Source organism: Hypomesus nipponensis, chromosome 10 (genome assembly GCF_054491055.1).
Source record: "Hypomesus nipponensis isolate SF chromosome 10, ASM5449105v1, whole genome shotgun sequence".
NCBI classification, from domain to species: Eukaryota; Metazoa; Chordata; class Actinopteri; order Osmeriformes; family Osmeridae; genus Hypomesus; species Hypomesus nipponensis.
In genome coordinates this window covers 5,069,582-5,095,341 of record NC_140370.1, presented here as the reverse complement: position 1 = coordinate 5,095,341, position 25,760 = coordinate 5,069,582, and the positions used below count along the sequence as shown (strand labels likewise).

Here is a 25,760-nt window from a genome sequence, read left to right as displayed (position 1 = left end):
TATTGCCTTGCCATCATCGTTTCGCTCAACCCTCAAACTCTTTGTACGCGCCTGGATTGAGGTCATGCGCAGTACTTGACGTTTCAAAGTTGCTTCTCCGGGGTGTTTGAACAGGAAGGCGGACATGTTGGTCGGGCTGTGGGAGAAAATCGGGCATCGTCTGTTTTTCGAAAAAATAGCATCGTTCAAAAAGCTGTTGGCCAATGTAGCGCCTGCAAGATTTTTGTTTACGCCAGTTACAACCGATGGTCAATGACAATGCGAGGCTCACAGCGAAAGGACTGCAATACAGTATTTTAACAAGACCGTGTTTTAAACTGATCGAAATTTGGAAGGAGAAGTTTTTTTCAGCACTTCTACTTTGCAGCTGTCAGACTCGTTGTCTTTTTTCTTTCAAGGGCCTGGCACTGATATAGATATGGGCCTGGAGTAACCTTGCACATATCCAACTTTGCAAGGCATATTTAAGCTGTTGCTATTGTTCGGATGTATCAACATTTTTAACTCATCTTCTGTGGCATCCTGTGGAGACTGACTAACGTAAAGTTAGCTAATCTGTTGTGCTGCATTTAACTTGGCTGGCTAGGTGGCTCGAGCTGCTAAAGTTATCGCGTCCAAACTCAAGCTGGGGAAACATCTTTTCTCAGAAAATGTGGCTTCTGTGTTTCCAGCGCCGCTTTAAACTCTTTGTTTGCGAAATTTTGAGAAGAGATACTACAGCACTTCTTTGAAGTGCAGCTTACACACCAAGTTCACGGGGAAGAAAGGAACATTTGGCTAGCTAGCGTAGCTTCAGGTTGCTAGCTAAGCTAGCTAGCTAGCCTTCTGGATTGCCAACTATTTTCTTGATTATCTCACCATCGTGGATATCGACTTGACTGCGAAAATGTCAGCCGGCGAGAGTTTGGAGGCTCGGTTTGAAAAAATCGATGCCATGCTGAAAGATCCGAAATCAGAAATAAACACGGATTGCCTTTTGGTAAGTACTTTAGCTAGTGTTTGTAGCTAGCAAATGTTACTTGGACAACTCAGACAGCTAGCTACCACATTGCCCAGAGTCAGTCACATTCGTCAAGAATCGTCTGGCTAGCAAGCAGGCAGGCTAATTGCCTCGCGACGCTACTATAGTGTGGGCGCGAGGACGTTATTTCGTTTGCTAAAAGCATAGGTTATAGGCAACTAGTTATTAATTATCTCTTTAGCCAACCTAGCTACTGCTTATTGATCCACGTTGCTAGATCTGTTGCAAGTTCCCTTGCCAGATGGTCTAATAACCAACAATTCATCTGTGTGGCTTTATCAAGATCTCCAGCTTTCCATATCAGGTTCAAGACTTCCAGCAATGAATTGACATTCGTTCTGCTATACATTTGATTCAAATATCTTGTAGTGGCAGTTCTATTCTAGACAATTGAATGTTTTGCTGTTTTTAAAGCCAGCTTGCTTTGTGTTGACTGACTGTTGATTTTTTGTTGTCTAAATAATGTGACAAGGCTTGTGAATAAATCAGTTAATGTCCTTTGAGGATAGATGCTTAAGCTAAGGGCAAATATGATCTTGATTGCTAAAATAGTATATCTGAAGAAGCAGAACAGGAAGTGGTATGTGAAATACCTGTAGTATTAAAAACCTGTCACCAATTGTGTTTCCAAGCCAGGTTGGAAGTGAGGATGTGAACTTCAGCTGACAAACTGGATCAGGGCTTGTGTAGCTGTCAGCCACTATTAACATGTATTGTAATGACAGGCCTATCAGTGATGTGTCAGATCTGCCGGCCTGCTGTCCCAGCTGCAACAGTTCACCTGCTTCTCTCCTACCGGCCCTGTCTTAGTTACTCCTCGTGATTGGATATGTCTGCATGGCCTGCCACACAAGATCCCTCAGAGGGAAACCAACACGCTGACCAAACTTGTTATCACAGTGTTGTCCTAAAAGAGTGCAGAGGCAGTGATGGCTCTGAGGGGCCCGGGGGGGTCTGTGCTGTTTGAGCTGTAGCACACCGTATCTGCCTGTCTTTGGCTCCTCATTTGTAGATTCATTGTTTTCCTACAAAAGGACCCAGGGCATGAGGAATTATGCAAAACTTTGATTTGTGTTAATCAGTAAAATATTTCCTAAACAGCTTGTCACAATTAACTAGTTGGAGTTAATAAATCACCAGCAACGAAAGAACAACAATAAAACACATTGTAATTGAAGTGTGACGTGACCTATATAAGTCAGCAGCTTCACCCCATTGCCATCAGTGTATATATGTCTTAAAACATGATATTTAACATTAGTGATCAAGTGGATGGGAGGATATCATATATGGATCTTGGTATCTGCTTCCTGACCCTGTAGATGCATTATGAATCCACCTAGAGCACCATTGTACGGCTGTCTGATGGAAATGTGTTTTCCTGAATTTCCTGCTATTGTTTTAGGAAAATGCCTTATTTTTGCAGGTATGAAATAGCCAGCCTAAACATGCACGGATATGGAAACTATTCCCTCAGAGTGGCTTTTTTGCCCCAATTAGAAGCAGAATGGACAAGGGAATGCTCAAGTTGTGTGGTTATGGTTGACAATAATAGTGAGACAGACTTCTAGCTCCAGCTAGAGACATACCAGTTATTCAGTTGTGTCTAACTTGGGGAGGTGCTTTTCCCTTAAACTCACCCCCATAGCCACCTTACTGCATCTCTTTCTAATGACACTACAGGCCATTAAAGCAACTAAAACTGCCTCTAGCAAGGGCAGTTGTTTTATCTCCCTGCCGGCTTTAACTCACCTAAAAAGCAACACTCTCTGCATTTTAATGGTAAAAAGCTGTGAGGACTGTTTCTGCAGGCAGTCACACACAAGGGTGTTGTTCGTCTACCCCCCCCCCCCCCCCTCCTCCTCCTTCTCTGCAATCTCCTGTGATCAATGAATGGAGGCCTTTTGCTGGAGCCCCTCTCCACCACCGCTGCCGCCACCACCCTGCCACTCCACCCACAGCTTAATAAAATTCCATGCTAATCAAATAACCTCTTGTCTTTGACTCGCCTGGAGTCCCCTGTGTGTCCCAAAGCCATTCTGTGTGTCTGGAGAGCAGAGACCATGCAGGCTGCTCTGAGGTAGCTGGGTGTGTGCTCTGACTGCCCATAAACCAAAATGATGTGAACTGAAGACTCATGTTTCTGAAGTCCCTTGAATTGGGACGTTTAACTCATAAAGCAGCTTCCAGCATGTTGCCCCGTGAGTAATCGCTTCCATCAACACAAAAAAAAGCACAATGCCGGTCTTTCACTGGTCCTGTTGGTACCTGAATTTCTGTTGGTCTTGCCTACTGGTGTTTGTCTCTTTCGTGACTGTTGTGACTCTGACATTTGCCTGGCATCCTCCACTCAGGGGTGGCCTATCAGACACGGTGTTCCAGGCCTGTCATTCCTCTTATCTTCTCACAGAGTGGTTCCTAGCAGCGAGAGGGCCTTATCAGTGATGGGTTGTGCTTCAGGCAGACTCCTGAGAGCCACTCTGAACAGGCAGAATTCCTGGCATTGTGATGGGAAAGCTCACCGACATTTAAAGCGCTGCTATTGTCCATCTATGTTTGTTTGTGTTTTTAGCAGGCTTTCCATAGTTCACTTAGGCCCATATATTGTGCCCTGAAAACCCTGGAATAGGAGCCACTGTAATAGCATTTGTTTTAGGCCTTATGTTTGTGTGGAGAACTTGTTTGGCCACATACTTAAAATAGCTCTCTGACGTGTACAGTCCTGTTGAGGAATGTTACTGTGGCTGTCCAGAGTTCTCTGTGGCAGGAAGTTATGCAAACGTGCATTGCTGAGCACAGAGCTGTGTGATTAGCGTCCTGGAGGACTCCAAGTCTGCTTCTTCTTCTTCTTCTTTTCTTCTTTCCATAGCTAAGCCTAGCTACAACTGTATGGTCAACAAGGCCTCATTTTCTTTCTTTTTTCAACTCCTCCCTCTTCCTTCGCATTCTCCCCCTTCCATTTCTTTCTGTTGAAGCTAGCCTCCCGACTTCTCCCTCCTGTCTGTGACTAGCCTACTTCTCTCTTCCAGTCTCACTTAGGGCTCTGCCTTCTCCCTCCTTCTGCCCACCCAGTTTTCACCTCCCGTCTGCCCTCCCTCTCCCGAGGCGTTCACTCACTCGACGTCTCGTCGAGGGGGGGGGGGGGCGACGACGACTGTGGTCCTGACCCCTCTGCACTCCGAGAGGAGCAGCACAGTTACTTAAGAGGATTCCTCTGCTCGTCAGAGCGGCTGATTCACCATTCGTCATCATCATTTGTGCAGAGATGGCCTGTTATGTGTCTGTATCTGTCAGTGGTTAAACGCAGACAAACGTTCCCCCCCCCCCCCCCCCCTTTTTCTTAACAGCTATACATCTACTGTGCTTTGAATCATTGAATGAGTATGGATTGGGTCACAAAGCCAAGTCATAGATTCAGTAAAGTCTGATCACCAAGGTCATATTATTATTCTGCAGGATAGTTACGTACGCTAATAAACTCCCGACACTGTGTTTCACTGTCGGTTCTCTCCTATCCGTGAGGAAGGAGCCCATTTCTGCAGTGCCGCAGCAACTCTTTGTGTTCATGTGCCCTCTTTTTGTGAGCCATCCTGGATTAAGGAAGATTAGATTAAATCCTGCTGGTGGCACTTCTGCCCTGGCATGGCCTAAGGCTAACTGGCCCTTATGCTCACAATTGGTGGAAGAATGGGGATTAATATGCCTGTGTTAGAACATATGACAACACTAGTAATGGACCCCATTGATTCATGTAGCACAGTCCAGTGGTTGTATTGAAGCTCATGGTCTGTGGACAGTTCAATTCCTCACATCCGCACTGTATTTCAAATACATTGGCGCTGTTGTTTCGATTTGACCCGTTTAATAGGAGAAATAAACTGCCAAACGCATGCATGTTTCCTATAAACAGAGGCTGCTTTTTTGGTGTGGGGAATTGTCAAAACGCTAGGTAGCTAGCTGATTTAACATGCAAAAAGTAATCAGCCAAAATCACATGCGTGCACAGGTTGAGTTTAGAGAACGCACAGGATTTTCAAGTTGGGTTTTTTGGACCGAGGGCAGAGTGGAGTTGAGGAAGTCTCGCTTTGTCAGTTCTCCTTTGAGGTTGTCGATGACGCTGGTGTGTTCAGGCCCAGAACACTGTCTCCCCTCCTGCACCAGCACACACTCCAGAGATGGGAGGAGGTTGGTCCTATGTAATGTAGGGTCTGGGCATGCGTCCTTACTGTTACTCCACCGCAGCAAGGCTGATACCTACACCTGTTCCTGACATGTCACGTTTGTGACCGGAAGTGAATGGAGCAGGGAACAACTTCCCCCCCCCTGTTTGCTTTGCCGGCCAGAGGACCGGTTCTCTGGTAGTTTAGGTTAATAACCTGCCACACACTGGGGCTCCATCAGTCATCACTGGGCAATTGTAAGCCTCTGTTTTCTAAGTCACTGTCATGAGCGGGTCATTGTTGACTTTGTGGTGATTTGGGATGTGTGCTTGTCGGGATGACCAACAACTCGTGGCTCAAGCAGCATGTCTACCAAACCCATTTCTGCTGGTGGTTGTTGCAGAAAGTGACGCAAAATGACTCTCAAAGGGTCCGTCCTTCGTCAAGCATTCTTCAGTACTGTTTACCCATTTGCGTGTTCTGATTTGATATTGTGTTTGGGATTGAACTGAAAACCAGAGTCGTGGGCAGTATCACATAAAGGACTATAAGTGGGTTGCTGTTTGAAGGGTGTGGCTTGCTGTGGGAAGTTAAAAGCACATGGCTGGACGGAAAAAGCTCTCACAGAAGTCAGAGAAGCAGAGTTTATGCCTTAGGTGTCTACATGGAACAGGAAGGTTGTGCAGTAAGGCTGGAAACAAAACTACTGCAGTGACAGTTACATCACCTATTAACTCTCTTCTCCCCCCTCTCTCTCTCTCTCTCTCTCTCTCGTAGGATGGCTTGGACGCGTTGGTGTACGACCTTGACTTCCCAGCCCTGAGGAAGAACAAAAGCATCGACAACTTCTTGAATAGATGTAAGTAGCCCACGCCCGGTTCTCCTCCCCGATTGTCACTTCCGCGGCTCCTAGACCGGGCAGGCGGGCGTCCGTGGAAGCTACCGGAGGCTCTTAGGACGAGGCTTGTTTTTTGGGTCAGCGCCTCCATCCAGGCGCAGGCACACATTGTGTCTGGTGCTCAGACTCCCCCAACAAAGGCTCTTTCATGAGTGGCTGGTGACCCACATGATGGTGGAGGCCTCCCCACACCGTGGCCCTGCCCCCGTACTGCTCCGTCACCACGGCTGGCAGCGGCGGCGGTGGTGGTGTGGCATTCTGGGAAACGCTCGAAATACAGGACCTCCAAGAACAAGGGTGTCTGTGTTTGCTGTTGGTGTGCCTGTTGTGTGAAGGTTATGACAAATTAGAGTTGAATCGAGATACCCTAAACCCCCTCCCACCACCATACTGGTTTTATACACAATATGTCTATACACTATATGTATATGTCTATATTAGATAGACGTACACATATTATAGTGGATGAAATGGCCGGAGGGAGGGAGGGGGTAACTTGCAAGTACATTTAAAATGTTGATAGTTATTAACTACGTTTTCAATGCCTACAACATCATCTGAGTTCATCGGATGACTGAAAGTTTTCGATGAGTTCTTTGAAATGCTGGGCTCCTGAGATCCTGAGACTGGCAATACAAGCATGTGACGCCTTGGGGCAGAAACTGTCGTGAGCTATTTGTTCAATTAGTGTTGCTACAGTACCTTTTGTGTTCGACAGCCAAGTGTTGAAAACGCATCGATGGATGTTAATGGGACTGGCTGTCTTGTGAGAAGGACTGGTTGCCAGTGGCATGCACTGCCCGAAGCCTTTTGCACTTCCCAGTGTTCTCTCTGAAAACTAGTCCATGCAGTCTGATGGTTCCTTCCAGAACAGTCCAGAGCCACTTCAGCTCACAGCCCTGTGAGCATCATCACCAACCAGCCTCTCCACCATCTAACTGTCCTCCCTTTGCCCCCCCCCCCCCCGCCCCCCCCGAGCCCCATGGAGGAAAATGTGATTTGAAGGTTTCCAAGAGATGTCCCTGGTCTGGCCCTTCCTCACAACCATTCCTATTTGGAGGCGGTGGATTGTATTCCCTCGAGGCCCTGCTGGAAATGGCTCGCACTTGGATGTTCTTATTCAAATAGGCCCTCGCCTGTATTTTTAGATCAATTGAACTCGGATGCTCCCGCCTAGCCCCCCCCCCCCCCCCCCCCCCCCCCCCTTTTTTTCCTCCATGCGTTCCCGTGCCAATTTTGACCCGTGTAAATAGAAAACGATCCCCCCTCCCCTCCCTTTGTCAACTATGACCAAATTTGGCTGAGCTCTATCTCCCCCCAGAGGGGCCAGTGTTGTTCCAGTCAGGAACACGTTGCCCTCCCAGCAGCTTGTCCCCTCTGAGCAGGCCCGTCTGTCAGGCAGGGCTTTCCTCATCAGCAGCCTTGTTCCCCCACCATCACACGCTGGAAGAGTCAGCGGCTGCCATGCCGCCGTCATCGCCCGACACCTTATTTGGTAAAAGCCAACTTAACAAGCGCGCACTCGCCAGGTGTTCTGTTTAAAGGGGAACAGGAGTACTGCCGCTGATGAGATACCCAGGAATGTACACTCATGTGTCCCATGATTTAGATAATGCGCCGGTCTCCAGCTTGTTCCTTATTTGCTCCTCTCATAACTCCTGGATCTCCCCCTGCAGGCTCAGTGATCTGGGGGATTAGGCTCCTGCAGTGGGGAGCTGGGCCTGGGGGTTTCTTTCTTCTTCTTTTTTGTATGGTTGGAAGCGTGCGCTGCTCTAACATGTTGTTCTGCTATGTATTTTCTCTCTCTGTCTCTCTGTCTCTCTCTGTCTCTCTCTGTCTCTCTCTCTGTGTGTGTGTGTTCCCCAGATAAGGACACCATCAGTAAAATCCGAGACCTGCGTATGAAAGCGGAGGACTATGAGGTGGTCAAAGTCATCGGGAGGGGAGCGTTTGGAGAAGTCCAGTTGGTGAGCGTTCTTTTCCGGGCTGCTTGCATTCAAACTCGCATCTTTTTTTTTGTTTCTTCTTCTTCGCGAGGTACAGCGCGCATGCCCACCTTTGAACTCTCTACGTCCTGCCCCCCCCCCCCCCCCAGGTTAGGCACAAAGCCACGAGGAAGGTGTACGCCATGAAGCTGCTGAGCAAGTTTGAGATGATCAAGAGGTCCGACTCGGCTTTCTTCTGGGAGGAGAGGGACATCATGGCCTTTGCCAACAGCGCCTGGGTCGTGCAGGTAGGGTTCCTCTCCCAGGCCTCCCAGGTCACCTGCTGACGACGCACATGCTCCATACACCCGGGACGCTGGAAGAGCACGGGGGCGCGTTGCCTCCTCCCCCTGCTGGGGCCTCCCCACAGGGGCCAGACGCTCCATGCTCCACGTCCTGGGTATGGACGACCTCTGACATCCATCTCCTCTCTGGCCCCGCAGCTGTTCTACGCCTTCCAGGACGACCGCTACCTCTACATGGTGATGGAGTACATGCCGGGCGGGGACCTGGTCACCCTGATGAGCAAGTACGACGTCCCCGAGAAGTGGGCCCGCTTCTACACGGCCGAGGTCGTGCTGGCGCTGGATGGGATCCACGCCATGGGCTTCATCCACCGGTGAGGCCTCCTCTCCCTCCTCTCCTTCCTCTCCCTCCTCTCCTTCCTCTCCCTCCTCTCCCTCCTCTCCTTCCTCTCCTTCCTCTCCTTCCTCTCCCTCTCCTTCCTCTCCTTCCTCTCCTTCCTCTCCTTCCTCTCCCTCTCCTTCCTCTCCTTCCTCTCCTTCCTCTCCCTCCTCTCCTTCCTCTCCCTCCTCTCCCTCCTCTCCTTCCTCTCCCTCCTCTCCTTCCTCTCCCTCCTCTCCCTCCTCTCCTTCCTCTCCTTCCTCTCCTTCCTCTCCCTCCTCTCCCTCCTCTCCTTCCTCTGTCCCTGTGTACAGGGGGGGATGAGTTTAAATGAGGCTTGATTGTTTTTCTGGGGGTGGTCTTTGTCTCTTAGGGACGTGAAGCCTGACAACATGTTGCTGGACAAAGCAGGCCACCTGAAGCTGGCTGACTTTGGAACCTGTATGAAAATGAACAAGGTATCTACTGCAGTCATCCCTCCACCCTGACACGATAACACGCACATGTCATCCCGGGGGAGAGCAGTCCACGTGTTGTGTCAACAGGTTGAACCCTATGCAAAACCAGAGGGCTGATCTTCCTCCCTGGTCTGAAATGATGATGTTCGTCGATTAGGTAGGAGTTTGATGCTGTAGCTCACAAGGCTGTCTCCCCCCCCACCCCTCCAGGACGGTATGGTACGATGTGACACGGCCGTGGGAACCCCTGACTACATTTCACCCGAGGTACTCAAATCCCAGGGAGGGGACGGTTACTACGGCCGAGAGTGCGACTGGTGGTCCGTGGGAGTCTTCCTGTACGAGATGCTCGTGGGTGAGTTCACACCGGGCCCCGCTGTACCCGTGCAGGCGACGCATTCGAGTGCGCTGCCCAAAAACCACGTGTGGGTATTGGGAGTTTGTCCGTTTTTTCACGAAATGCCCTGCTCCGAATGGGAGCTGGGGCCCCCGGTCGTCCTGTGTCCCGTCGCCGTGAAAGGCGGCCTCCAGCCCCCGAGCTGTGAAGGCTCGTGCGTCGTTGCCGCACGGCGGTGTGCTTTTCCTTCGTCTGATATCGACCACTTTGTAGAGGATCAAAAGTCATTTCCCACCCAAACGTCGACAGGAGCCCTGGAACAGATCCAGCCCTCCGGCAGGCCCGGCCGTGTGTTCTGGGGCTCTTTTGAGGGGGGGGGGGGGGGGGTTTAGGCGTCATTTGTGGCCGTTCTCCTAACCCATGGCTGTGTGGGTCCGCTGCAGGCGACACGCCTTTCTACGCCGACTCGCTGGTGGGGACGTACAGCAAGATCATGAACCACAAAAACGCGCTGACCTTCCCCGACGACAGCGACATATCCAAGGACGCCAAAAACCTCATCTGTGCGTTCTTGACTGACAGGTAAGATCGAGGGCACCAGTTTATTGGTCCTTCACATTTTTCCCTCCTGGCCTAACAGCAAGGAGTTCACTCGTGATTGTCATTGACTTGCTGACGGGGTGCGGCACATGAAGATGGCGTTCTTTAAAATGCCATCAGGTGCCTTCCCGTGTTGCTACCAAAGCAACGCCGATGGTTAAGGATGAGATCCAGCCCCCCTGTACTGCCACTCAGCTGTGCTGACGCGGTTCTTCCATGACAGCACTGCAGTTCCCCTTGAATGTAGATGATGGGGGTGGCTTCCCAAGCCCCAGGCTGGGATCCTGACGGCTGTGCGCTGTGTCTCCTCAGAGAGGTGCGACTGGGACGCAACGGGGTGGACGAGATCAAGAGGCACCCCTTCTTCAAGAACGACCAGTGGACCTGGGACAACATCAGGGAGAGTGAGTATGGCTGGAGGGACACGCCCATGTCGCACGTTTTGATCCCTTCTGCTTTCTCTCCACGCTTGTCCGCGTTGACAATCTGATACTGACATGACAAATTATGTTCTTAAAAAAAAAAAAAAAAAAAAATGGTATCTGTATACATGTTTATTATAATGTACCAAGGGACAATGCTTTCTACTTGTTTTTATTATTACTGTGTTCTTAAATCCCTCTCGGGATTAGTGAAGTTCCTATCTGTCACGTCTGTTTCTCCAACAGACCCACTGTGAGGAACAGGGTGGTTTCCGTGTGTGGGGCAGCCGAGGGAGCGTAGACAGGCGAGGGGGGAGGGGAGGGGTGCAGCCAGGTTAACCGTTAGCCTCCACCTCGTCCACCAGCGCAGGGCCAGATTAGGAGCGCAGGGCTAAGTCCGTCGAGCTGCGGCCCCTGTTGAGCAAGTTGATCTTCGGTCCTCCCCCAGCTCGGAGTCAGCACTTTACCATGCCTCCTGTGCCCCAGCTCCGAGCCCACGGCTGATTGGCCGGTCGGGTTCACCTCTCGTTGTTTACACACCTGAGCATGTCGATGATCAAGGCACTGTTCACATCCCCCTCCCTCTTCTCCAGGAAACCCTCTCCCCAAACAGGGCTTCTCACACAGTGACATGATAGGATAGCTGGGGCCCGCGCACAGGGCCACTGTCTCTCTCTCCCCTCCCCCTCAAGCCCCTCGTCTCTCCTGTGTGCAGCGGCCGCCCCCGTGGTGCCCGAGCTGAGCTGCGACATCGACACCAGCAACTTCGACGACATCGAGGAGGACCGCGGCGACGAGGAGACCTTCCCCATACCAAAGGCCTTTGTGGGAAACCAGCTCCCCTTCGTGGGCTTCACCTATTACAGCAGCCACCAGTGAGTCCGCCGCACAGCCGGCACAGGGCCCCCATAGTCAGCCGAGCTCATCCGCACGGCGGCCATCTTGGTTCTGCTCCACCTTTCGACATTGCCCAGGCGCCTCACTCGCTCCAGTCAGTCAGCTATTGAGCTGTGCTCCTGCTGAAACCACAGCCACTGTTTCCATTTCCACCCTGACACAGCCGAGCCAGTGAGCCGGTGTGTGTTCTTCAGAGTGAGACAGCAGCAGTCCCCTACCTGACCCCTCGGTCCTCAGTAGACTGTTGTACTCTTCCATGGCTCGTTTAGTGAGCCGTGACCCCCCCCCTGTGTCGTCTGAAGGTGCGTGTGTGTTCAAGCTGTTGTGACAGAGCTCTCTGTGTGTGTGTGTGTGTGTGCGTGTTCAGGTTCACCCGCAGCTCCAGCACCAAGACCAGTGAGAAACGCAGCAGCTCCACCAAGGAAGAGAAGAGCCATGTGAGTTCCCCTGACGCAGCTCCCTGCTGCTCCCTGCTGCTCCCTGCAGCTCCCTGCTGCTCCCTGCTGCTCCCTGCAGCTCCCTGCTGCTCCCTGCTGCTCCCCGCACACGCTCCCCACTGGCTCCATAACCTGTCGTGGGACAAACGTGCCTCTGAAATCAACTTGTTTAGCGATATGATAACGTCATTGTCTGTCCCAGGCTAACGGGAATATACTCGACATTGATGTGCTTTCTGTGCCTTGCCGGCCATGGCTGTGTTTGTCTGTTGTCGGTCCAGCTGGAGAACCTGCAGAAGAGGATCTATCAGCTGGAGGAGCAGCTGAACAGTGAGATGCAGCTGAAGGACGAGATGGAGGCCAAGTGCAGGTATGGACATCAACACCGTCTGGGACCAAACTCCCATGCACCACATCCGGCCAATAGTTCCACCAGTGACGGTTAATAATGTCAACAACTCATTTGACATATATCTGCATTTTTCTCCAAACACAAAACAGAACACCCGATGCTATGTATTTGCATGCTGTGTATTTCAAAACGTATCTCGTGCTCTCTCCACCAGGACCTCGAACACAAAGCTCGACAAAATCCTGAAAGAGCTGGACGAGGAGGTGAGTGTCTTAACACACACACACACACACCCGCGCGGGCGCCGGCGTCGCCCACACACACCGAGTTCCGAGCCACCAGTGAGGATGGCCGAGTGTGACTTCCTGTCGGTGACGGGGGGCGGTGTGGTCCTGCTCTCCAGGCCAACCTGCGGAAGGCTGCGGAGGCCAGCGTGTCCCTGCTGGAGAAGGACAAGATGATGATCCAGCACCGGGCCACCGACTACCAAAGGAAGGGCGACCAGGAGGCCGAGAAGAGACGCAATCTGGAGAACGAGGGTATACCACCAAAACCCCCCTCCTTCTCTTCCTCCCTTCTCTACTCCCCCCCCCCTCTCTCGTTCTGTAAAGTGCATGATCATATTTGTGGGTCCCAAATGGATAACGCCAGAGCGAGAGCCTCTTTTCATGGTCCGGTTAGCTGGGAGAGGAGGATGCCCAGGGCCTTCTTAGACTGCCCATTGGGTTGTACCCGGAGACGGCACTAAGTGGATTTCCACATAATAACCTGTGGCCGTAGCAACAGTGGGTGAAACGGCAGATTGGACACCATGTGCATGAACCCGCTCGTGGCTGTCGGATGAGACGGGGGGGGGTCATCCGAATTCTCTGTTGGCTTTCTTCAGTGTCTACTCTGAAGGAGCAGATGGAGGACATGAGGAAAATGAACCAAAACTCTCAGGCCTCTAATGACAAGATTGTGCAGCTGCAGAAACAGGTAAGAACACGCACGCACACACACACACACTGCCAGAACAGGGAACAAAAGCAACTACAAATAGATTTCATCAGGGCCATGCTGGTTGTCCAGACTAATGGGTCTAGGAGAGTTTAGCGGGGGTTATCTGGAGGTCTGTGTCTGTACAGTCATCTGCCCAGGGGTGAAGGGGGGGTTCTGTCCAATAGGAGATGTGCTCGTACAGATAGGAGAGATTGAAAAATGAATTATTTTGTGAAGTTATTTATTTATGGATGCTTGGTGATGAGTACCCTTTTATATGTCTTCATTTGTTCGATTCAAATCCCATCGAGACACAAGGCATTTGAATCATTCATGTTAGACAGCCCCGACGACAGAACCAATCCTAGGTCAAAACAACAAGTCTACAGAATCTCCCCAAGCAGCAGCTTGAACCTGTCCCCGCCCCCCGCACGCACACTTTGATTGACAGCTGGAGGAGGCCAACGACCTGCTGCGGGCCGAGTCGGACACGGCGGCGCGCCTGAGGAAGAGCCACACGGAGCTGTCCAAGTCCATGAGCCAGCTGGAGGGCGTGAACAGGGAGCTGCAGGAGAAGAGCCGGGGCTGGGAGGGGGAGCGAGGCCAGCTGGAGAGGGAGCTGCTGCTGCTGCAGACCACGCTGGACTCTGAGAGGAGGACCTCCAGCCAGGGCTCCGAGGAGATCCACGAGCTGCAAGGTAGCCCAGCCACGCCCACACACGCTAAAGAGAAGCTCAAACTGGATTTGGGTGGTTGGCTTTTCTGGGGGGTTTTAAGACGTTGGATCTTGGCGTTGGATTAGCTTGGATCTCGATGTGGGGGGGAACCAGCCTCGTTAACATGAAGAGCTGGGACCCACGGTGTCCCTCCTCCGAGAGGCCCTGATTAAACAGCTGCTGGAAGCCCAGCCCCAGTTTGAACCATCCCCATCCATCACCTGCCCACTGATCTGAGGCGTGCCCGGACAGTGCCGGTGCCCCGAGCTGCACATGGAGCTGTCAGACCTCCATCTCTCATCAAGGCTTCCTTGAAGCTATAAATGAACTCCATTAACAAACACGCGTTTATTTCAGTAGAAGAACAAGCATACCAGGGTTTCTGCGGGGTCTTAAAAAGTCTAAAATTCTGAACTTCAAATTTAAGGCCTTAAAACGTCAGATTTTCAGCCGAGGTCTTCAATTTCATTCAGTCAGGCCTAAAAAAGGTTTTACCCTCGTTCATTTCCAGAACGCTGGCCGCAGAAAGTTATTACAAAGTAGGAAAAAAGTATTGAGACGTAGCCTACAAAGGGGAGCTCGAGTCTTTGCTACTAAACCATCAGAACGCTGCCCTCAGAACATTGGTTCGGTGTGTTGTAGTTCTTTCTGGGGGATATTGGTGTTGGTACGTATGCGCTGATAAAACTACAAATCCTGTGATAAATGCAATACCTGCCCGCGAGATACGTCAACGTCTCCTCCGAGTTTGTCGAAGTTCAGAAAATGGGAAAGAGACATGGCTAGATCACAGCAATTTCCGCTGTTTGTTACAAGCGGTACCCAACTCCAGGTACGACGCTCGCTGCAAACTTTGCTCCGAAAATATTCAGTTGGGGACTCTGGGTGTGAAAGTGCTGGAGCCACACACCAGAACGTAGTTGTTTTAGCCCATTTTCATTTTGGGGGTAAGGTTTGCTGGTAATGTAATTGCTTTATCTGTAAATTAAATTAATGCTTCTTCAGTGACTGAATTCATTGAAATATAAGGATTTTTTTCCGAATTTCTTTGATTTGAATATTTCTTGGGTAATGCATCGTGTAGGTCTTAAATTTCAATCTTTATGGTCTTAAAATGTCTTATAAAGTTCTTAAATGTGACTTACTGAAACCTGCGGAAACCCTGCATACTGATGCCTGTAGAGTCTACAGTGTAGACTATAAAGGGTGGGTCCTTTATTGATCAAAAGGACTTGGGACGTCAGGGGTCCTAAATGGCAATGGGGGTGATAATCCGTGGACCGCCACAGTGATTCAGCAAAGTGAGCCGAGTCGCCGCTTCCCCTGTGTTCCCCTGTGTTGGTTGCTGTGAGAGTGTTGTTCCTGTCTCCCTGTGTGGCTCAGCGCGGATGTCGGGGCTGCAGGACGACAACAAGAACCTGAAGCTCATCCTGTCCAAGCTGGAGGCGGAGCGCAAGCAGGCCCAGGAGAGGAGCAACAACCTGGAGAAGGTCCGTCACCCACCGGCACACTGCCATGAGCCCCCCCCCCCGCGGCCCTCCTGCTGAGCAGGAGAACGCCGTCCCTCGTCAGGTACGCTCTCTCTCTGTCGATGCGCTCGCCTCTCTGGTCACACGCGGGCCTGTGTCGTGTCATCGCAGGAGAAGAACGGCCTGGAGATCGACCTGAACTACAAGCTGAAGACCCTGCAGCAGCGTCTGGACCAGGAGCACACGGAGCACAGGGTGACCAAGGCCCAGCTCACCGACAAGTACGAGTCCATCGAGGAGGCCAAGTCAGCCGCCATGCACGGTACGTCTGGCCCCGAGGCGGAGCGCGGCCCCCCCCCCCCGACCGCGCTCCAGCCTTCTGTCATGCTCCTCCTCTCCTCTGCTCCCTCTCTCCTCCCCTTTCTTCCCCTCTCCTCCCCACCTGCTCCTCTCCCCCAGAGCCCATGTCTACAGACTCTTACCCAGAGGGCATCAGGATGAGTGGCAGGAATTCAGGCGTCTGGTCCACGTTGCACGTCGGAACTTTGCTCCGGGCGTCCTGTACAGATGAAGCTGGGGCCTAGCCCACGCTCCATAAACAGCAGGCGCTGGAAGCTGATTCCAACTGCTACGTGCACGTTCACGCACTCTGGCTGTAAAAATTGCTCAAAAATTACGTTTGAATATTCCCTTTAAAAAAAACAAATATATTGGAATATATCATCAACATTAAAGTTTTACAGTATAGAACCGACATTGAACGCTCCGAGCGAGCTGCGCATGGAGATGTAGCCTCAAGTTGCTAGTTGTTGAATGGTAAGCTAACTCAAGCTTCCATAGTTTACACACTACTTTAACTGTAGGCTCAACGAGTTGACCATCAACTGACCAAAATCCAAAATATTTCCAGACATCACTCTTTAGATTTTTGGGGGTTACAATCACTTTCTCTGCTGCGGTCAAGCTGGGTTCTGCACGTTCTGCCATTTTCCACGCAATTCAACTGTCAGCAGTGACACTGAGGCGCGCTCCCACCCGCAAAGCAGACAGACGCACAGCCGCTGGACTTTTTTTTTATTTGTATTTATTTTTACATTCTAATATACATTTTCACATTCAAAATGCATTTTTTAACCACTATTCGAATATATATTCGAATTTAGAATGTTCGTTGACAGCCCTATCACGCACTGAACCACCTCTCACCGAGTCCACGGACGGCCCAGGCTCACGGCCCGTGTGTGTGTGTGTGTGTGCAGCGGTGCAGCAGAAGGTGTCGGAGGAGAGCGGGGCGCGGGTGCGGGCGGAGAGCAGGGTGGTGGAGGTGGAGAAGCAGTGCTCCATGCTGGAGTTTGACCTCAAGCAGTCGGTCCAGAAGATGGAGCAGCTGATGAAGCAGAAGGAGAGGCTGGAGGACGAGGTGAGAGACCCTCCTCCTGCTCGAACAAGTGTCCCTGGTCCTCTCTGGTCTCGGCGTTAGGAAATAGCCTTTTGGAATGCATGCCATTTCGCCACGCGGCAGATCTCAAGCCGATTCAAGCTTCCTCCTCCAGTGTATTGTACGTTAATAATAGCCACAAGGTATAAAGCGGTGCACAGAGGAGGATTCAACCCCCCTCGACTGCAGGCCAACAGCCCCGACCTTCCGGGCTCCAGCCATCCCCGTGTGTACGTGTCCTGACCCCCTGCCCCCCCCCCCCCCCCCCCTCCAGGTGAAGGCCCTGCGCATGCAGATGGAGCAGGAGTCCAGCAAGCGGCTCCAGGCCCAGAGCGACCTGAAGGGCCGCCTGCAGGACGCCGAGCGCCTGCGCAGCTCGGAGAAGCAGCTGAAGCAGGAGGTCAACGCGGCGCTGGAGAGCAAGCGCGCCGTCGAGTTCCAGCTGGCGCAGCTCACCAAGTAGGGAACGCCCCCCCGACCGAGTCTGGGAGTCTGTGACGCCCCCCCCCCCACTGGGAGTCTGTGGGGGCGTCTCGAGAACAAAGCCTGTTGTGCCGATTCCATTCTTCTGCCACAGGTCAAGCCTGTGGGAAAAGAAGCTCTTGTCGACCGCCTCACAAACTTCACACACAAGCGCCAAGCAGCCAAACTGCACTTTAAAACAAATGTTCCAACCCTATCTGCTAATAGTCTTTAGAAGTCACTGTGTCAATGGCCTTACAATTGCTTGTTATTCCAGAAAAGGCCTATTATTCCAGCTTAGAGGGTGTCTGGGCCAAAGCTGCTCGCCGGCAATGTTTACACCACAGGATTACGGCTTAGCCAGCCCCTCCCAAACACACACACACACACACACACATACACATACACACACTCCTAGTCCCCATTGTGGCTGTGTGCACTCAGCAGGGAGTGGCAGGGTCCGTCAGTTAGCACCATCTCCGTCTGGCCCAGTGGATGAAAGCCCCCCTCAAATATACCTCATCACGCAGCACACCCGAAAACACGACCAGCGCTCCAATGTGCACAGTTCACTCCGTGTCGCGCTGGTCAATGCAGCGCTGTGAAAATGACCGCTGCCCTCGGCGTTTGACCCGCCGTGTTTGGATGTGTGTCTTCCAGGCAATACAGGGGCAACGAAGGACAGATGAGGGAACTGCAGGACCAGCTGGAGGCCGAACAGTATTTCTCAGTGAGTAGAGCCCCGACCCACCACCGCCCCCTCACCGCCCCGTGCACCAGCCCCGTGTGAGTGAGCTTCCCTGGGTAACGGTCGTCTCCTCCTCTCCCCCCCCCCCCCACCCCCCCCCACCCTCTCAGACACTTTACAAAACTCAGGTGAAGGAGCTGAAGGAGGAGATCGAGGAGAAGAACCGCCAGGTCCAGGATGCTCATAAGAAGGTGCAGGATCTGCACAGCGAAAGGTAACGACGTCACCTTCACCCGGCACGCAACTGCCACCGGCCCCTTCCGACTCGTAGCCATGTGGCAACTTGGGCTAACCTGTGTGTGTGTGTGTGTATGCCGTGTGTGTGTCCTGCGTACGTGTGTGTGCTGCGTGTGTGTCCCCCTCCCAGGGATTCCCTGTCGGCCCAGCTGGACCTGACGGTGACCAAGGCCGAGTCGGAGCAGCTGGCCCGGGCGCTGCAGGAAGAGCAGTACTTTGAGCTCAGCCAGGAGAACAAGAAGGCCCAAGCCCGCCACAAGCAGGAGGGCTCCGAGAAGGACGCCACCATCGCACGGGTCCGTACCCGGCTGCGCGCGCACACACACACGCACCTCCTGGCGCGCTGACACAAGAACAGGTCACTGCCATGCCAGTGAGAGTAGGCGTTTTTCCTCACCTGCCGTCTCTTCCTCCTCCACCAGCTCGAGGAGTCCAACCGAACCCTGACCAAAGACGTGGAGCACCTCAGCAAGGAGAAGACGGAGCTCACCGAGAGGCTGCACTCGCAGGAGAAAGGTATCGTCTCCCTCCCTCCCTCCTCCCACCACACCGCCCCGCTCCTCCAGAGCCTCCTGGTGTGCTCACCCCGTGCCTCTCCCTCCCCGCAGAGTACGAAGCCCAGAAGGAGGAGATCGCAAACGCCGTCAAGGCCAACTACGAGAAGGTCCTGAACACGGAGCGCACGCTCAAGATCCAGGTGCGGGCTCCGGTCCTCTGCCGCTCGGCAGAGCAAATCCTCGCGTCCCCCCATCGCCGCGGCGAAACGCTTCTGAACGCGGCCGCTCGGTCACGCTGTGTCGCTCTCTCTCCCCTCCAGGCGGTGAACAAGCTGGCGGAGATCATGAACCGCAAGGACATGAAGCTGGACCAGAAGAAGAAGGGTAGCACGGTCGACCTGCGCAAGAAGGAGAAGGAGAACCGCAAGCTGCAGCTCGAACTCAACCAGGAGAAGGACAAGTTCAACCACATGGCCATCAAGTACCAGAAGGAGCTGAGCGAGATGCAGGCGGTGAGCAGGGAGGTGGAGGGAGGGAGGTGGAGGGAGGGAGGTGGAGGGAGGGAGGGAGGTGGAGGGAGGGAGGGAGGTGGAGGGAGGGAGGGAGGGAGGTGGAGGGAGGGAGGGGGGTGGAGGGAGGGAGGGAGGTGGAGGGAGGGAGGTGGAGGGAGGGAGGTGGAGGGGGGAGGTGGAGTGTTCTCCAGGCCAGGGACACCAATCAGAAGTCACCTGTACATGTCGACCAGTCACATGACATGTTGACTCACATCCAACCTTCTTCTAGAGCGAACACGATTGATGTGTGAAAGCTCAGCCCAGTTCAGACGGTTCATTTGACCCCCCTGCTCCCCCCCCCCCTCCCCTCCACAGCAACTGTCCGAGGAGTGCACTTACCGCAACGAGCAGCAGATGCAGCTGGACAGCAAGGAGAGCGACATCGAGCAGCTCCGCGAGAAGCTCAAAGACCTGCACCTGCGCATGGAGAACTCCAGCGTCACCAGCCTGCAGACGGACGAGACGGACAGCAACCTGGCCGGTAAGGTCCCCGCCCACCCCCCACCCACCCAGGCCTGGGCTGGGATCAGACCCGCCCCCTGGCAACTCCGTCCCTCCGCCCTCCCGGACAGCCGGCCCGAAAGAGGGACAATCTCTCTGTGGACAATCTCCATCCCGGAAGGCCCCCTGCCTGGCTGCAGACGGGGAAAGTCGGGCTTTGCCAGTTTGGATGTCTGAATTAGCGTATGCACCTAAATGTCCTATGCTAAAAGCGAGGGTTGGTTTCGTCGGATTACTGTGTTAGGAAAAGTTTTAAGTCATGCTGTGTACGTAGGGGCCAATGTCTATCACTGACTTGAATGGCCTGTTGGCCAAAAAATATAACATTCACATTCTACGCTGATGTGAGAATGTGGACTAGCTTATGAGGGGTTGCAAAATCACCCACAAAAAGCTATTCTGGGACACCTGATGCTACAAACGACTGTGAACTGATATTTCAGACCGGATCTTAGACCTGAGTTTCCCCTGCAGGGTCGTTGGACCTCTGGTTGGAAGGGACCAGGTTTCCTGAATAGGTGGAAAGGTCCAAATCGCCCCTCCTGAAGAACCACACAGAGAGAACGCCTCGTGTCTGTTTATTTGAACCGTGTAGTAAAGAAAAGGGGGTAGCTGGCCACCCATAAAAGGCTCTGGTTAGTTTCACATCCTGTAAATCACCCATCCTGCACAGAGGTCCACAGCCAGCACACGCAACTGTAAATCTGGAGTGCAGATTGTTCCTTTAAGGGTTTCATGGACTGTTTCAACAAATAGCATCCTTGTTTGATTGTCTCTGGTTGTAAGTGTGGCGCTTGTTGAAAGACTTGATGTTTTTGATCTAAATGTTTGCTGGTGTCGGGTGTTATTCTGTATTTTGAATCCTGGTGTCTGTGGTTTAAAGTCTCTCATCTCTTATTCCCTCATATCCAGTTGGTTCTCCTTGCTCTCGTTATCTTTGTAACTTCTATTCTTTTCCCTCTGTGAGTAACCTGCAGTCTGGATTTCCCATTGTGCCTGGCCTGTGCTGTCTTGTGTGTCTTTGCTGTCGTGTTCCAATTTTGAGTTTCACTTTGCCTTTAGGGTGAGAAAAGTACCTTTTTGTTTAACACTTTTGAAAGAAGCTATTCTGAGTGACAAGAAAATAGGTATTTTTTGCTGGATGGGGACCAATCTTCCAATGACTGAACACAGCAACAAAAAAACACGAAATCCACTAAATCCATATAAGAGTTTCAATTTCCAACCGTTAATGTATTTAGGACTTTACTCAACTCTTCCTCAACATTTGACTCTAAAGTGCAGGGCATGGGAGGCTAATGATGATGTTAGCTGTGAGATTCTTGCGTGTCACAACTGAGGCTCCGACACCAAAGGTCACCGTTCCAGACCTAGACTCCACCCTGGCTGACTTAACGCATCACTCTGAGCACCTTTCAAAACGTGTCCGGAAACCGTGACCACGCTCCCGCTAAGTTCCCGTCTGCTTCCAAAGCGCACTTTTTTGACTGTTTGGTGTGTCGATGCATGATCACCCTCAGAACCATACAACTTCCCTCACTCTGTCCCCCTGGGCGTCAAGCCTCGGTCAGTTCCCCTAACTTGTGTTGTCCCAAAGCATGCCGAGTTTCTGAACAGTCTGTAACACTTCATAGATGCCACCGATAATCCAAACGGGTACACAGGCTAGCCAGTGTCTTTGTGGCCCAAAGCCTTCACGATGAATTCAACAAAGAGAATATTTGCTCTGCGTCATACTCAATGATAAGGATAAGCCAATTGGCCGAGCCAAAACGATGTCATGCCTACACTATGTGCACTCGCTGATCTCCCTCCGTCTTAAAATAGAGTTTGAAACCTCTGACGTGCTGGGGAAACGCCACGACTGTGCCTTTCTTATTGATTTATGACCAATCCCATGACATCCCGTAACACCCCTGTATGCATGGGATTTAGACCTGCCGAATGTGGATTACCAGCATGGGATGCCCTTCACACACAAGCGTACATCGCGTGCGTACATTTAAGTGGAACCCGGACAGTGAGAAACGTTGTTTTGAAACAACCCGAGTTATGTGTTATTTTTTTGTCCTCACCTGACTCTTATTTATTTGTGTTCTCCGCTCTCCAACTTGAGTTTGGATTTAATCACTGCATGGCCTTTTTGGGTTGGTGTCTCATCGCTGGCTTGGGTTTTGAACTTGGCTCCTCTACCCGCAGAATCCAGACTGGAAGGGTGGCTGTCCATACCTAACCGTGCTAATATCAAGCGGTACGGCTGGAAGAAGCAGGTATGTCCCAACAAGAGGATTCCCCCCTCCACGCTCGGGTCCTGTTCCTCCATGCCCCTCTGTGTCACCAGCTCCTTGTGTCCCCCAGAACACGTGACCTCATTCGTGTGTCTCTCTAGTATGTGGTGGTGAGCAGCAAGAAGATCCTGTTCTACAACGACGAGCTGGAGAAAGAGCAGTCCAGCCCTTCCATGGTACTAGATATCGAGTAAGTGCCCCCGCTGTCCACGACCTGATGCTGCGTTGGCTGACGTGTCGTTTGCAAAAAGGGGTCTGTTGTATTTGCCCATCTCACACCTGCTATGAGGACGTCTCGTTTCCACGGCCGTGGGGTGATTTGGCAAATGCGCTCCGTGTGGTTTGCCTTTCTGCCGGACTAACGGCTTGTCGTCCCGCACAGCAAACTGTTCCATGTGAGGCCGGTCACCCAGGGAGACGTGTACCGGGCAGAAACTGAGGAGATCCCCAGGATATTCCAGGTAGGACTCCCCCTCCCCCCTTTGGTTCAGTCCAGCGGTTGTTTCAATCCCCTCTCACTCCCACCCCCCCCACACTCTCGGCCTCTCCTCAGATCCTCTACGCCAACGAGGGCGAGTGCAGGAAGGAGGCCGACCTCGAGACGGTCCCCCAGGGCGACAAGACCAACTGCCTGCCTCACAAGGGCCACGAGTTCATCCCCACCCTGTACCACTTCCCCTCCAACTGCGAGGCGTGCTCCAAGCCCCTCTGGCACGTCTTCAAGCCCCCGGCCGCGCTCGAGTGCCGCCGCTGCCACGTCAAGTGCCACAAGGACCACCTGGACAGGAAGGAGGACGTCATCGCCCCCTGCAAAGGTACGATACACACACACACAGGCTCCCATCACATGGGAAGAGAGGTGTGTTTTTGGGTTCTCGATGGGGTGCTTTTATTTTTTTTGACCTCACGTTTTGGGAGAATGTTAATGCATTCTCCCCAGCAGGGAGACCGAGTTCTGCGAGCTTGTGTTTTCATCGTCGTTGCATTTGTCTCCCCCCACAGTCAACTACGACGTGACGTCTGCCCGGAACATGCTCCTGCTGGCCCTCACCCAGGACGAGCAGAAGAAGTGGATCGGCCACCTGGGCAAGAAGATCCCCAAAACTCCTCCCTCGACCTTCACGAGGGCCTCGCCCCGCAACATCTCCACACGCTCCGCGGCCAATCAGTCCTTCCGCAAGAATCCCAAAAGCATTACGGGCAAGCCAAGGTAAACTTTGCACCCTGTGGTCACGTGTGTGTGTGTGTGTGTGTGTGTGTTTCCCCTTCATTCTCTACTGGCCTCAGCTGTCACATTGACGCTCTGTAGGCTGGTAACTGCTGTCGGGTTGGGCTTTGCATAGGGACGACGTTGATGGGATGACTGGAGCGGGTGCGCTCTGGGGCAGACTGCCGCGCAGCTCCGTCAGTCGTGTGACCTGCTGTTTGTCTCCTGTGTTGTAGCAGGGCCCAGTCCAGCCTCCAGGCAGCAGACCCAACCTCCAGCACTTGTTGACAGATGCTCCTGCAGACCCCAAATTTTCGGAAGAGAGTCTTGCGTTATTAGACTAAATCCTGCCGTTTGATCGGCCTGATTTATTTATTATTAACTGTGTTAATGGTCTAATAGTGTCCTGGGTTGGTTGACTCCTTGGTGGTTGTTTCCATTCGGCTCTCTCTCTCTAATTCACACTCGAGTCTTGTTGGTTTCGTTGACTAACTCCTGGCTTCTTTGCAACACTGCTTGAGCAGGTGGTCCATGTGAGAGATGTGGTGCAGACGAGCAACGACTTCATTAGTATGCTGTGTCCACATCTGTTTAGTTTTCCCCCTGAGTATTGTATTAACTTCTGGGAACTAACCAGTTGATAAATGTCTTGCCTTCTTTTACTGGACACCTGTTTCTCTCTTTCTTCCAGCTAACCATCTGAACCACTGGATTCTGTTGGGACTGTGTTGTTTTTTTTCTTCGTTTTTTTCTTATCCTCCTATCCCCTTCAAAAAGTGGATACCGCTTGTTTTATTCAAAAGTCAATTGAAACAATCTGATCAGCGCTGGAGAATTGGAACACTTAGCTGACACAAAGCATCAGGGACATTGAGGCCTGCTCCTCCCCCCTCCTCTTCCTGCTCCTCCGGCCCCCCTCAACCAGGAAAACACTTACCTGCAGTTTTCCATTTCTTCCAGAAGATGGCGCTGTCATCTTAACCAAACTATGGACCTGATTGGGGGCGAGGGGGGACTTTTGGCATGGGTACATTCTCCATATCATCAGTTGTGGGAAAGGAATGGTGGAATGGGGGGTTTCGCTGGGACTCTTGCATGAACATGGAGGTACTGTAGTACAGGGATTGGCTTTACTCTGCGGTGACTGGGTACAACTCGCAAGAACTCAAATGTTTTCCTTACCTGTCTGCGAACACTCTGGCTTGCACGGACAGCTGTGTTTCCGTCTAAACTGCCTGCTGCCTTCACCTGATGGACTCCTGAGGGCCTTCGTGCCTCTCTTTCTATTAGCCTGCAAGTCCGTTTTCAGGGTTGGGGCAGAGCGTTGGGAAATGAGTATTAGATGAATATCGAGTGAGGAGCATGCAAGATCATCATTTAAATCTATGCATTATTATTTTTATTATAATTATTGTTATTGCTCCAAGCCATAAGGAAATTCCATTGTAATGGCGTATAGGAGACCTAAAACTTCATTGATTTGTATGTGTTCATTGGGTACATCGTTTCTGTATTATTATTTTTTTTTTTTGTGTAATGTTTATTTTTTGTAATGTATTGCCTTACATTGATTCATAGATAAATGGTTCAAAAGGAAAACATTAAGTTAACAAATGTAAAACTGCACTGTTTGAATTGTAAATTATTTGTAGAAGACTCAACAGGTGTAGCATTTGGCCCACCTAGTGCCTTAACTTTTGGATAACGATTTTACTGCCATATCTGTTTGTGTTTATCTCCAAAACAAGACAAATCTTAACTCTTCAATTTTTTGTTTTAAATCTGCCACTTTGTGGTTTTATCAGTAAAGTTCTGTCGTTTGAGTATATCAATAGCCTCTTTATGGACACATATCAATAGGGTGTCAACACACAGTTCCCAGAGTCCATTGCCCCATATTTGAATGGTGTATTTGGACAAAGGCAAAGATGCGTATCACAAACTCCTCTTAGTATAGATATAGTTCTACATGGAAATGTCCCATTCACGCATCCCCCCTGGTGTAAATAATTAGAGACAAGGATCATGAATACCTCCTCAATATTCAAAATTGTTTTTACATTTTTGTTCAGCATAAAAAGCACTGGAACTATGATCTACTCTATGTTGTCTTGGATGAATTGCATGTTTAACTGCATTGGAGGCCGCACTGATGGATATGTGTCAATAAACATATCTTTATCTATCATGTGCAGTTTTTTTTTTTTACCAAGAAATACATCCTAATGACAATGGAACCCTGTTCACTAAGGTATTAGCAACTACCATATTCATTACAGTAACTTGTTGATTGGCTGTTGCACAGCTATCCAGTCACAAAAGGCATGAACATAAGAATGTGGTTGTCAGGAATAACAGTTTTGGGGGATACTATAATCTACAGAATGGAGAGGACGTTATGAAGGGAGTTTTTGGACAGCAGACCAGGATGGACAGAGGGATCATGACAGTATTACTACTAGCCTACTTTT

At 51.5% G+C, this 25,760-nt stretch overlaps 2 protein-coding genes across 6 annotated transcripts in view; one reads left to right on the top strand and one right to left on the bottom strand.

Annotated features, from left to right (window-relative positions):
- The window catches only part of greb1l (GREB1 like retinoic acid receptor coactivator), a 41,057-nt gene extending 40,071 nt beyond the window's left edge, over positions 1 to 986 (bottom strand). Inside the window, exon 1 of the mRNA XM_084707385.1 lies at positions 859 to 986. The gene's annotated coding sequence lies outside the window, so the exon portion shown is untranslated. The remainder of the gene's footprint in view (positions 1 to 858) is intronic.
- Positions 97 to 25,477, top strand: rock1 (Rho-associated, coiled-coil containing protein kinase 1). 5 transcript variants are annotated; one of them, XM_084707391.1, is made up of 33 exons: positions 97 to 979; positions 5,959 to 6,040; positions 7,946 to 8,046; positions 8,175 to 8,312; positions 8,508 to 8,683; positions 9,062 to 9,146; positions 9,357 to 9,501; positions 9,927 to 10,065; positions 10,396 to 10,487; positions 11,221 to 11,380; positions 11,770 to 11,839; positions 12,121 to 12,209; positions 12,406 to 12,454; positions 12,595 to 12,730; positions 13,078 to 13,169; positions 13,624 to 13,870; positions 15,272 to 15,378; positions 15,529 to 15,679; positions 16,617 to 16,777; positions 17,070 to 17,254; positions 17,918 to 17,987; positions 18,116 to 18,219; positions 18,373 to 18,538; positions 18,665 to 18,758; positions 18,851 to 18,939; positions 19,060 to 19,251; positions 19,609 to 19,774; positions 21,994 to 22,064; positions 22,184 to 22,272; positions 22,465 to 22,543; positions 22,636 to 22,897; positions 23,085 to 23,292; positions 23,981 to 25,477. In XM_084707391.1, exons 1-33 carry the CDS (start codon positions 887 to 889, stop codon positions 23,982 to 23,984), a joined length of 4,092 nt encoding a protein of 1,363 aa, XP_084563517.1. In that variant the 5' UTR covers positions 97 to 886; the 3' UTR covers positions 23,985 to 25,477. The 5 variants fall into 5 exon arrangements, 3 of the variants coding, with proteins under 3 accessions (XP_084563517.1, XP_084563516.1, XP_084563518.1); XM_084707390.1 differs by lacking the exon at positions 23,981 to 25,477 and adding an exon at positions 23,526 to 23,958; XR_014767144.1 differs by lacking the exons at positions 22,636 to 22,897; positions 23,085 to 23,292; positions 23,981 to 25,477 and adding an exon at positions 20,707 to 20,756.
- The last annotated feature ends 283 nt before the right edge of the window (positions 25,478 to 25,760 follow it).

Excerpts from the sequence above, each read along its gene's own strand:
- rock1 (XM_084707390.1), top strand. The coding sequence starts at position 887 with ATGTCAGCCGGCGAGAGTTTGGAGGCTCGGTTTGAAAAAATCGATGCC. Across the intron at positions 980-5,958 it reads TAAACACGGATTGCCTTTTG|GATGGCTTGGACGCGTTGGT; the intron begins GTAAGTACTTTA and ends TCTCTCTCGTAG. Across the intron at positions 12,731-13,077 it reads ACGCAATCTGGAGAACGAGG|TGTCTACTCTGAAGGAGCAG; the intron begins GTATACCACCAA and ends GGCTTTCTTCAG.